The sequence below is a fragment of the Acanthochromis polyacanthus genome, chromosome 12 (assembly GCF_021347895.1).
Source record: "Acanthochromis polyacanthus isolate Apoly-LR-REF ecotype Palm Island chromosome 12, KAUST_Apoly_ChrSc, whole genome shotgun sequence".
NCBI lineage: Eukaryota > Metazoa > Chordata > Actinopteri > Pomacentridae > Acanthochromis > Acanthochromis polyacanthus.
Window position 1 is genome coordinate 30,309,422 of NC_067124.1, and position 12,653 is coordinate 30,322,074.

Sequence of the window (12,653 nt, forward strand, 5' to 3'; positions counted from 1 at the left end):
TTTGTCAGACAGAAACTCAAAGAACAAAAAAATCTTCAGATTTAGACATTTCTGACGGTCCCTGAATGTATTCAGTGACATGCTGTTCTGTTGAGAAGATTAGCCGAAATCTAAACTTAAAATTGTGATATTTCATGGATTTTCTAAAGAACAGCAGGAAACGCATTTTGAATCAAATAAACTTCAATGGAATTATTAAATATGTTCTAAGTCAGTTTTTAAAAAAAAAGTAGATGAAAATCAATTATGAGATCAAAAACCTCTTTCTATTATCTTTTTTTAATTGGCAAAATGACACTATTTATCAGTCAGAAACTGTAAAAAAAAAAAAAAGAATTTAGATTTATGAATTTCAAATGGTCCCTAAGCACATCATGTGTGACATATGGTTCTTTTGACAACACTGACCAGCTTGAAAATTTGATATTTCACCAAAATCACATGATTTTACATGTTTCATTCTAAAATTTGCCAAAAATAACAATTTGCTCAAAAAACACCTTGCATAAAATAAAAAATATCCAAATAACTGAGAAGTTGTTACAGTCAAATGTGATATTTACCAAGTGCTGTTGCGTTACAGATGTATTTACAAATTTTTAAAAAACGTAAACTGCATTTAGGAAATTGTCAATAATATGTATTGTCAAAATCCTTTTCCAGTGTTAGTAACACTTATGGACATTTGTGAAAATGTTGGACACGTTGATTACATTTTTTGCCATCATTTGTTTTGTATTATATGGCAGAAGAACAAAAAATAGAAAGAATCACAGAATTTTCACATTTCCAATAGTATTTGAATTAATCACGTGTGATGTTAAATTCTAACATTTCATCAAAACCATGTTCTTCTACGTGTCTGACTCAGTCATTAATAAGAAACGACCTGTACGTTCTAACTAGATCCTAGTGTCCACAGGAACAGATGACAATGATAAATGTTCTCACCTTGAGTGATTTGATCCTCTTGGGTAGGGTCTACTGAAGACATGAAACCAAATGCAAACCCAGTGTTACAAATGTATATTTTACATTTCTTTGCATTTCAACAGCTTCGAAATCTGTAGTTTTTAGTACAAAAATTAGTAGAAAACTACATAGGGATCATTTTCAAATAGTTACTTTATTGCACATTTGTAGCTTTTTGACTCCAGTTAAAGATGTTGTAAATTCTCACATCAGTGGATGATTAGAAAAAAAAAAAAAAGACTAATTTAAGCCTCTGAAGCCTGGGTTTCAAAGGCATTCTTTTTTCAATCTGCAAAATTTTACAATTTATCAGTCAAAAAAATTGTAAAAAAAACAAAACAAAACAGAACGAATCACCAGGTTTTCCACTTTCCAGCAGTTATTTTTGTTGCTGTGTGTGACATTCCACATGCCATTCTGTTGGAAAATTAACTAAATCTAGGTTTAAATGTTGATATTAAAAAAGGGAAATAAAATCTTTATTTCACATGCGTAAATAATGGGGTAAAAAATAACAGTTTGCTCTAAAAAGATCATGTAAAAAAACTAAAACTTCTGAGCATCTCAGCACAACTGAGTCTCCATGACTGACTTGGCTGTGACCAATAGTGAAAAATTCTGAGTTTTCAGGTGAACAGCAGGCAGTGTTTCCACAGAGCAGAGAGGAGGAAAGCATGGAAATAAAATAGAAATGTAAATTGTTTAATATTTACAGTATTTTTCCAGTGCTGATAACACCTGTGGACTTGTTGATTCAATTTTTTTTCATTTTGGAAAAATAAATAATCAAAGAAATTCAACTTCTGTGTTTATTTTGAATGATTTCAACATTCCAACTACTGCACAGAAGACATTTCTTAGGTCTCTCTCCTTCTAGCCATTGTTTTGCTGATTCCATAGAGGTGAATTATATTACAGTAAAGAAAATGAGCTCACAGTGAGTAAAAGGTAGACAGAAGCAAAAAAACACCCAGAAAACACAAAGATTTCAGAGGCTTAAAAAGAGAAATTTAAATAGTTTAGATTTATAGTAATATTGCGAATAAAGATTTCATTACTCTACAGTAACTGACGACAATAATAAACGTTCTCACCTCCAACACTTGGCCTCCCTGCAAGACTTGGCTCAATTGTAATACCCGGCCTCCCTCCAGGACCTACAGGAGCTGCCTCTCCTCTCTGGACAGTGAAGAATTGATTCAGGAAAACCATTTGAGTAGAATCAACTGCATACCCGTCGCTGGCGAAGCGCTCCAGTGCGTCCAGTGAGGCACCGCCGCTCATCCCCACCATAATCACCCCATCTAGTTTGAGTGTAGCAGAAATACGATACACAGGATCGCTTTTTGGAGGGTCTTCTGCAAGCACAATGACCAAAACCTGTTTCCCGCCCAGCTCTGCACGGCCGCCTGCCTCGGCGCTGAACAAGTTAGCCTTGGTGTACTGCATGGCGGCGCTCACGTTTCCTGGCTGACCCGGTTGGGGGCGCAGTCGGAAACGTCGGGCAGCCTGTATTATCTCCTGTTTGGTTTGGTAAGTATTTAACCTAAATTCCTCCCTGACGTTCCGAGTGAACTGGGCCAAACCGACACGATGGGTCGACGCTCCGATGTTGTGCCGAGTGAGCATTCTGATGAAGTCCGCCCTGAACTGGCTGAATTTCGCTTGAGGCATGCTGCTGTCCACCAAGAAGAACAGATCTGAAAATTTTTCTGCGACAGCTGAAAGAAAACAGAGAAAAAATTCATTACAGCAAATCTCATCAGCCCAGCAGGGTTGATACACTCAGAGCAAACTGATATCCAGTTTGTCAAAATTTAAAAAAACTTTAAATGAAATAGTAATTCTGCGGCTGCACAGTGGGTCGCTGGTTAGAACCATCGCCTCACAGCTACAAGGTCCCCGGTTCGCATCAGCCTGGGATCTTTCTGCATGAAGTTTGTATGTTCTCACTGTGCATGCGTGGGGTTTTCCCCTGTACTTTGGCTTCCTCCCACAGTTCAAAAACACGCTGTGGTTGATGGGTGATTCTAAATTGTCCGGAGGTGTGAATGTCAGTGTGACTGCTTGTCTCTATATGCAGTCCTGTGATAGACTGGTGAACTGTCCAGGGTGTCGCCTGCTTCACCTTAAGTCAGCTGGGATAGACTCCAACCCCCTCAGTGACCCGAATGAGCATTAAGCAGGAAAGATCATTGATGGAAAGCAATTTTGCTTTTTTTGGAGGGAAAATAGCTGTTTAGATTGTTGCTGTTGTTTAGATTAATGGACAGAAGGGTAATTGTTATTGGAAGCCCTGATAGACAGAGGAGGTTAAAGGTAGAATAATCACAACCCAACTTCCACAGATGCTCTCGACTTTTCAGCGTTTCAAAACTTTGGTGAGTGATTTTTCTTGTAAAACTGAAATCCAAATGAAAACATGGACTCTGTTAATGAGCTCTCACCTTTCTGCTGATTCTCAATGGAGTCGCATACAGTTTGCAGCAGAGTGTTGGTCAGCTTCTGCAGAGCGTCGAAGCTGTCGATGTTGAGGCGGAAACGTGGAACGCTAGCAATTTTGTTAACCTCTTCCTGGTTGATTTGTCCCACTCCGATGCTGAACAACAGGACACCATGATTCCTCAGCTTCCTGGCAGGTTCTGACACGTCGTCCGAAGAGTCTCCGTCTGTGATGACCACAGCGATCTGCGGCACCCGCTCATCAGCTCGGCTCCCGGCCTGTTTGGTGAAGTACTCCTCCAAAAGGAATTCCAGGGCCTGTCCCGTCAGTGTGCCACCTTTCCGGTGGGGCACTTGCCTCACCGCATTCAGCAGGGACTGTTTGTTCATGTGCTCATTCAGCAGGAACTCCTGGTAAGTATCATCGCTGAACTGGGCCAAACCGACACGAACTTTGTTGGGGCCGATGTCCAAACCCCTGATGACGTTGCTCAGAAATGTGCGAACCTCCTGAAAGCTTTTGTCTTCGATGCTCGTAGAGCCGTCGATCAGGAAGACAATGTCGCCCACAGTGGCATTTTCACACTCTGAAGAGGCAAGAAAAATATCAGCATTGCGTTTTCAATACAGATCTCACAACATATGTATAAGGTTATACAGTCACATTAAAAGCAACAATATCCATTCACCCTCTGAACCTCAAAACCTGTCAGCAGGTCTGAAAGGCATGTTTTCTTTTCCCTTTTTTTAATCACCAGGATGACACTATTTATTAGCCATGAACTGTAAAAACGGAAAGAATTGTAGAATTTTTAACTTTCTGACAGTCATGCAACTAATCATGTGTGACTTGTGGTTCTGTCAGAAGAACTGACCAATTTCAGGCTTAAAATCGTAACATTTCATCAGAATCACTTCATTCTCTTCATTACACATAAAAATTCTTCAAAATTAAAAGCATTTGCAGCAGAATCTGTAAATAACTGAAAATTCTGCGCTTCACTGCCCAACTGAGAAACCATGACTGACTCAGCTGTGACAAAACATGTGACTGCAGGTGGAGAGCAGGCAGTGCCTCCACAGAGCAGAGAGGAGAAAACAGGAGAGGCTAAGAGGAACATAAAACATACATTAGGGTCATTCCAGAACTGGAGGACATTTTACGTCCCACCCATCAAATTTCAAATAATCCATGTACAAAATACTAAAACATGCAGTCATTGTGTAAATGTGTTTGTCCTGAGTCTGAATCTAAAAAAAAATTAGAAGAGAATGTTTGAAAATATTTTTAAAATACTGGTTAAGTCTGGAGTTCCCCCTAAAATGCCATTTTTCTTTTGTCTCACCCCAGCAATGACCACATTGACTCTCAAATAAAACAGCGAGAATGAAATTTAAATCTCCTTTTTTGGTATTATTTTTTCATTGATGTCTTTTGTAATTGTGAGATTTTTTTAATCAACATAATATTTTAAACAATTATACATGGCCGGTGTGTCCCATAACATGCATGCAACCCTGTTAGCATAACCTTTTTAGCTGGTAGAAGAAGAAGAAAACGGTGAATCTCATGAAACGCTGGAATTAACATCATCAAACAGTTTTCCAAAAGAATGGGTAGAGCAAAGCCACGTCCTCTTCTATTTTTCATATTTTCGTACAGCCCGATCTCACGGGGATTTGTGAAACTGTCACGTAAGTTTTAGTTTCGGTTTCGTGTGCACCAACACGATTTCGTCATGTTTTTCGTGCCGCTCACCACGAAATGCGCACCAATGTATTTTAAACGGCGGACTTTTCGTGCCACTCAGAACGTATTTCAAAAGAATGTGTATATTATATTTTTAATGTAAAACCGTGGCGAATCCAACGCTATATTTTGCATGACATCGTCCCTAAACATAACCCTAACCATAACCATAACCATAACCTAACCATAACCTAACCATAAGCCGGTGGTACACTTACCAATTTGCATAGGAATTTCAAGAATGTCCGGCGGCCGGCGGCCGCAAACGCGATCACACAAGCAGTATACGCCGATGAACAGCTTAGATCGTCATGAATCCGCTGGTATAAACCACTTTCAGATGTGATTACCACAGCGAAAAACATTTCGTGATGAGCGGCACGAAAAACATGACGAAATCGTGTTGGTGCACACGAAACCGAAACTAAAACTTACGTGACAGTTTCACGAATCCCCGTGAGACCGGGTTGTTTCGTAACATTGTCAGCCTTGATGGAATGTCTCACTCTACCTCATGCAACCCTGTTATGCATATTATCAGGATCAGACAAATTCTTTTTAGTTTTTTCCATTAGTAAGTTTGTTCTGTTGGTCAGCAGTAACAGCTAGCTAAATATAAAGCTACTACTCCTCAGAAAAAGCTAACATTAGCATGGATTAGCAACCCTGATACTGTGATTAAAGCTGGGTTAGCAAACAGCAAATAAAACATGCAGTAAAATTATACCACTGATGTGTACGCTGAGCCAAACAATCCTTTGATAGTATATTATCTATTATTGATGAATGTGTAGCAGAACACTGTAAAAAAAAAAAAGGTTTATCTTTCAAAAATTTTGAAGCCTAAATGTACTTTAATTCTGCACTTACCCATTTATCGAAAAAATGCGGCATGGCAAAAAAACAAACGCCACACAGAGGAGCAAGTTATTGGAAGATACATTCAGCATGGTGAAACGTCTTTCTTAATGTGCAGAGTAAAGTAAAAAAAAAAAGTTTGGAGAGGCTGTAAAAATGTAAATACTTATATCTGTAGTATGAGGAGTCATCTTTTTTTCCAGTGATAGTAACATCTGTGGACACTCAGAAAAATGTTGGCCATGCTGAATCCACATTATTTTAATTTTTGAAAAATAAACATTAATTCTGTCATAAGACACAGAATACATTTGAGTTCTCTTCCCTACACCTCCATGGCTGTGTTGTTTCCAAAGAGGCACAGGACTTTGTATTGCAGTGAAAGATGATCTTACAGTGACACAGGAGCAAAAAAGAGAGTCATTGTGATGAGCTAATTTATGAACCAACAGCATTCCGTTGCTTCAGTTTCACCAGCTGTGATGTTCACTTACTTTTTTTTATAATATGGAAGTGAACAGGAAACAAAATCCCCCCCAAGTAAAAAACACACAAATACCTCATACATACTGTACTTTTTCATCTCAGATTTCAAAAACATGACTGGTACTCACCAGTTGCCTGAGCAGCGATGGCAGAGAAATATGAAGCTGTGATGAGGCTGAAGAGAAGAATACCCTCTCTTCCCTTCATGGTGCACCAGCTCATGGGTTTCTCTCTTCCTACAGCAAAGACAGAACCGAGATAGTTTGAACCTTTATCTTCACATACAGCACTGTGCCGAAATTTTAGGAGCCCAACGTATTGTGATGATGAATAGTTTTGGACAAAATGCAGAAAGGATTACTCCACATAAAACCAACAAAATCAGTAAAAATCTCCTCCCGACCTCCACAGAATCAGCTGTCGGGATTGCTCAAAGACTCTGGGGCATAGCCCCGCCTGATGCCTTGAAGACTGCGAGAACTGCCGAGGTACAGGGCAGCAGAGCGGAAGGCAGCCAGCATGGACGAGCCTGTGAGCCTGAGGTCAGGGAGCTAAAACCCAAAGATTTTTCAGATATGAATCTCACTCATGGCAGAAGTGTAGCAAAAGTCATGTGAAAATAAAACAGCCAATTGTGAAACTGAACGACTCGTAACTGGTGAGTTGTCTGTATTTTCTGCTGATGTGTAGTGGGATACGTAAATTTTTCAACTACAAATGCATTTGTACGCATGGACAACTCTTTGTACACATGGACAAATCTTATTACATGTACAAATTATAAATTTTCAGACGACTTTTGAAGATTCCGGTTTGCATTGACAAATCTCAGTTCACACAGACAAATTCTTTTACACACTGACAAATCTCACTTCGGACACATGGATTGCAATACAGACAGACAACTCCCGATTCGCATTGACAAATAGTTTTGCTACAATAATGCCCCCATACCAAATTACTTACCTAGAATTTACTTTTACATAATTTCTGAGCCTCATAACTTCACAAGCACAGGAGACTGACATATCATTTTTAAGGCTGAAAAACACATTTGAACTCTGTTAATAACTGCAACCAAATTCACTTTACATCAACTCGAGGTGCCACAATTTAAAACTTATTCAGTTTTTTGTTCTGTAACAGACTTTGAGCAACAATATTATGGGATATATCATAGTTTCAACAGCAAAACTGCAGCAGTTTAATATCTATAATATAGTTAAGAAACAAGCATTGGTACCCTGAATGTGTTCTCTAAATTTAAAAAGTGCGTTTTGAGGAAAATTTCAAGGCTCATATCAGCATGTGTGATGGATGGTCGCTCAGAACATGTTAAGGAAATGAAAGGTGTGATTTTTACCAGCATTTGATACCAGGACCATCTTCAAGATGCGATTCCTTCTACATCTAAAAAAATTCTAATAGTCATATTTTATCACTTGCAAGATTCTATTTATTGAGGATCCTCATAATTTCTGCAGCATCATGTTCCTTCCCCATAGAAAAGACAAATTAGATATCAAAATTACACATGATCACTGGTGAGCCTTGTAAAACTGATTTGACTGCAGTTTTTAACGGAGCTCAAATGTGTTTTTCAGCCTGGAAAAATTTCATGTGTCTCCTTATGGCGTTATGATGCTCAGAAATTGAGGAAAAAGCACATTTAAAGGCATGACATTTGGACCAACTCCTAAGTACATTGAGGGCCTGCAACTCTGAAAATATCCATATTATGAAGGTAAAAATGTTTATGGTTTCATTAAAAATACTGAAGTTATTGTAGATAAATAATCAGCTGTTTCTGAGGAGGTCAAGGGAAGGCTTTGATTTCTTATTAAATGATTTAAAAGTACAATAAAGGCTCTTTAACATAACTCTGAGGAGGTATGAGATGACAGAAAGCAAAAAAGCACAAGTTTATAGATGCTTGTCAGCTAATACACAAACAGGGATTTTTGTTGCATTAAATGTCTTTATACAGCAAGATAACGGTATAAGGTGCCTTGGGTGGAAAAAAATATACTTTGCTTTTGGGAGGTTCAGTTAAGTTTGTTAAAAAAAAAATGCAGAAGTGATATATTCGAACTGCAAAGGGTGGAAGGGGAAACCAGACAACTGTCAGCCGTTTATGAGCACTCGGCTGGAGGCATCTCAGCTGTGACTGCAGAGCACTTTTCAGACAGAATATAGAACACAGACACTGCTGCTTGTCTTTTGATGCAGCTTGCATGAACGAAAATAACATTAAAATCTTCAGACTCTTCAGTATATCTATGGAAGACAGGGGTCAGTGGTTGGTTCAAGTGTTCATTAGTCACTTTTTATTTAAAATATCAGCTTTTTAACTTGAACTTTTTCATCTTTTCCAATATTTTTTGGCTTTTTCCTTCATTACTTTAAGTTTTCCCCTGTACTTTGACTTTTTATCTCAAAATTGTACACTTGCTTGTAATTTCAAGACTCTTCTCCTTCTTTATTCTTTTTTATCTTTTCATTTTAAATAATTTTAACTTATGTGTCTTTTAAAAAAAATCATTAGGTTAAATAAAGGCAGTTCTACTTATTTTACTGATTCATCTGTTCGTTATTTGGCCCATGAAAAGCTAAAATTATCAGAGTCAAAGTTGCCGTATTGAAATGATTTGTTTCATCCAACTAATAGTCTGAAATTCAATTACTTTTCTAATGTGCATATATACACACCGGGCTTTGCAAAAGTTCTGTCACACGGTTTCATGATCTTTAGAGACGTTTACATGTCGGAGTGAAAAATTCCATTAAATAAACTGAAAATTTTACCTTATAGGCAGGTGTCATTAATACAATTTTTTTTTCTCCGGTGAAGTTGTATCAAGATGGAAGTCAAAAGAGTTGAGATATCTGCTCTCCTTCGTGCTGAACATCAGCTGGATGACCGTCCACAGAGTCACGGAGAGGCTAAAGAATGGTGAAGACCTGAAAGATCTTCACCATTCTTAAAAGATCTGAAAGATCTTCACCATTCTTGAGCCTCTCCGCGACTCTGTGGACGGTCATCCGACTGATGTTCAGCTGCTTGGCTCTGTCAGACTTGTTGTGGCCAGCATGAAGGAGAGCAGATATCTCAACTCCTTTGACTTCCATCTTGATACAACTTCACCGGAGAACAAATTTGTATTAATGACACCTGCCTATAAGGTAGAACTTTCAGTTTGTTGAATGGAATTTTTCACTCTGACATGTAAACGTCTCTAAAGATCATGAAACCGTGTAACAGAACTTTTGCAAAGCCCGGTAGAAGACAACAACCAGCTGATTCTCCAGTCTGTGAATCTGGCAGTTTAATGATCAATCAAGTACTTTAATTCTTCTGGCGATTAATATTCGGTGGCCTCAGTCCTGATCTCTTGGTATAATATTGTGGACTGACGGTGGTGAAATTCTTAATGGATAACAATCACAAAGCAATGCTTCCTCCAGCTGACAAATCAATGCACTTATATAAAAATTCACTGGTGGATGAATTGGTCAGATCCTTTATTAAAGCACGAATAGCATACAAACAAAAACACAAGTCCTGCATTTAAAATGTTATTTAAAGGAAAACTATGTCAGTAAAAATCTGCAAAATTTAATTAAAGTACTAATGTGAAAGTATACAATGTAGGAAAATGTCTCCTGTGACTGTTTAATTATTATTATTATTATTAGTGACATCTTGAGATGACTACTCCTCGTGAGCAAGATTTTATTACTCATTTTCAACTATCTAGCATTCAACTGCAACTATTGATAATGTTCATTCTGGAACACTTTGATGATTATTTTCTCTCTTTATCGACTGATAACCCAAAGTGACACGTTCCCAGCGCTTTTTCAAACCAACAACCCAAACTTCCAAATTATTCAGAATGTTAGAACTATTGAAACAACTGAAAGAAACACAAGCAAATCACCCCACAAGTGGAACTTCCTTCCACTTGAATATATATATGTGTATGTACACCGATCAGCCACAACATTATGACCACAGACCGGTGAAGTGAATAACACTGATCATATTGGTACTGTGTGGTGTTTTACTGGAAAACCTTGGATTTTAACATCCATGTTGATGAGGCTTAGACACCAAAATATATGTTGTCTCAGAACAAGCACACTCCTTCATGCAAATAGTAATCCCCAGTGGTAATGGCCTACCCCAGCAGGAAAATGCACCCCACCACATCGTAAAAACATCAAACAATCAGGGCAATTGTCATTGGGGAACATGATAATCGCCCAAGCTGTTGATTTGCCCTCCAAAATTCCTAGACCTCATTCTTATCTAGCATCAACAGGATGCAGTTGAACAACTTCGATTCCCACAAGCCCCACGGCGCAACCCAGAGTACCCAATGGATCCACTGCAGCCGTCCTGGTGCCAGACCCTATAGACACCCTGAGAGGTCCATTTATTTAACCAGGTAAAAGACCCATTGAGATCAAGACCTCTTTCACAAGGGTGACCTGGCCAAGAGGCAGCAGCAAACGTCAAAGTAAACAAAACAGACAGATAACAATAATAACAAGCACTAAAATATTAAATACAAGTAATTAGATACATAAAATACAGGAGTCATTTTTACAATAATAATTTAAGAACACAGGCACCGTTCAAAGGACTTACGTTGTTGCTACTTTAAAATAGAGTGGAAAGCCTCCAATGAAACAAATTTTGACAACTTCAATTTGGATTGGAGGGCATTCCAAGCAGAGGGAGCAGAGTAACTGAAAACTTTTTTACCCATTTCAGTTCGAACACGATGAACAGGGAGATGTAAAATGTCATAAGACATCCATGACCAGTGGTTGAGAGCATTTTTGACCACATCAGGGGGACCAACACAATACTAGGCAGGCGGTCATAATGTTATGTCTAATTATATTCTTATATCTCAATTTTTATCTGTTGCTTCTCATTACTGTTGCGATGGTTAAATGTTTAAATGTTGAAATATTTGCCTCTCAAAAGGCTTCAGAAATCCTTATTTCATACAACAAAATCTGTGTCATGTGAAGAATACTTTTAATAAAGAGAAAAGTATAATTAAATTTATGCTTATTTAAAAATATATAATAACCGACATTTCTTTGTTTTCCTAGCACAAATCAAAGGAATAAATCACAACAAAGACTAAATGAACAACCAAGAAAACATTAGTTTCAGCTTAGAGTTGTGCAACCTCTCAAATGTAATAAAATGCATTAGAAAAAGCAAACTGTGCATGTGAGAAGTCACTTTACAGGTTAAAATTATCCAAAATGAGTATTCTCTGATTATACAAGGATTTTTAAAGCACAAAATAAGTCAAAAGTATAAGAAGTTTAGTCACTTACAGATCTGCTGCCGCATGAGCATCCAAATGCAGGAGTCCCACGTTCAGAGCTGCAGGATGAATTCTGCTCGCTTATAAACCGAAAGAGGTTGAAGAGGAGGAGGAGGAGCAAGGCTTGGATCCAGCCAGATTCCTCCTCCTCCTTTATCAAATTCTTCAGGGAGGTAGATAAAACCTACAGTCATTCTTCAATGTTTCACAAGTGTGAATGTGATATAAGCAGCCATAAAGTCACAAAACAAAAGTAATCAATAAAATTCACAGCAAATGTGGGCAAAAAGTTGACGATATACAACATAGTGTGAAAAAGGGTCAGGAGAAGCTACAGTTGTTGATGCAGATATTTTAAAATCACACTGTAAAAATAGGCTTTTGACAGTTATCTATAATTTACTGTTATTTTACACATTTTAAATTGTGGATGTTAAATTACAGGTAATCAAGTAAATAAAAAAACAGGAAAAAATTATTTATATAACAGCTGGAGAGAAAAAAACACCTGTAAATATGTGCAACAAAAATCTTTTTCGCCAAAACTTCTGGTGAAGTATCTCCAGCGTCTGGCTGGTCCCTGGATGGCAGGCTATTCGTGACGCATGCCTCCACTGTAGGACCTGAGGGCGAACAGAATCAGTAACAAACATTTTTCCATCAGGGTCGTTATCTGGATCTGGGTGTTGATTCTGAGCACACCACACATTTGCCTCCACTTCCCAGGTTAGAGCTGCGATGAGGCATGATCTTGGCAATATAGGCTCTGGTTCTGTGGAGTCCTCTACTAA

The 12,653-nt window shown here is 38.1% G+C and overlaps 1 protein-coding gene across 4 annotated transcripts in view; it reads right to left on the minus strand.

Moving 5' to 3' along the window:
- LOC110960716 (collagen alpha-6(VI) chain-like) overlaps nucleotides 1–11,989 on the minus strand; it is a 153,731-nt gene extending 141,742 nt beyond the window's left edge. For all 4 annotated transcript variants that reach the window (XM_051956905.1, XM_051956907.1, XM_051956906.1 and 1 more), the window contains exons 1-5: nucleotides 11,873–11,989; nucleotides 6,637–6,744; nucleotides 3,420–4,001; nucleotides 2,067–2,693; nucleotides 952–984 (exon numbers count right to left, since the gene is read on the minus strand). In XM_051956905.1, the coding sequence (XP_051812865.1) occupies nucleotides 952–984; nucleotides 2,067–2,693; nucleotides 3,420–4,001; nucleotides 6,637–6,730 (1,336 nt within the window). In that variant the 5' untranslated portion in view covers nucleotides 6,731–6,744; nucleotides 11,873–11,989. The remainder of the gene's footprint in view (nucleotides 1–951; nucleotides 985–2,066; nucleotides 2,694–3,419; nucleotides 4,002–6,636; nucleotides 6,745–11,872) is intronic.
- Between the last annotated feature and the right edge of the window lie 664 nt (nucleotides 11,990–12,653).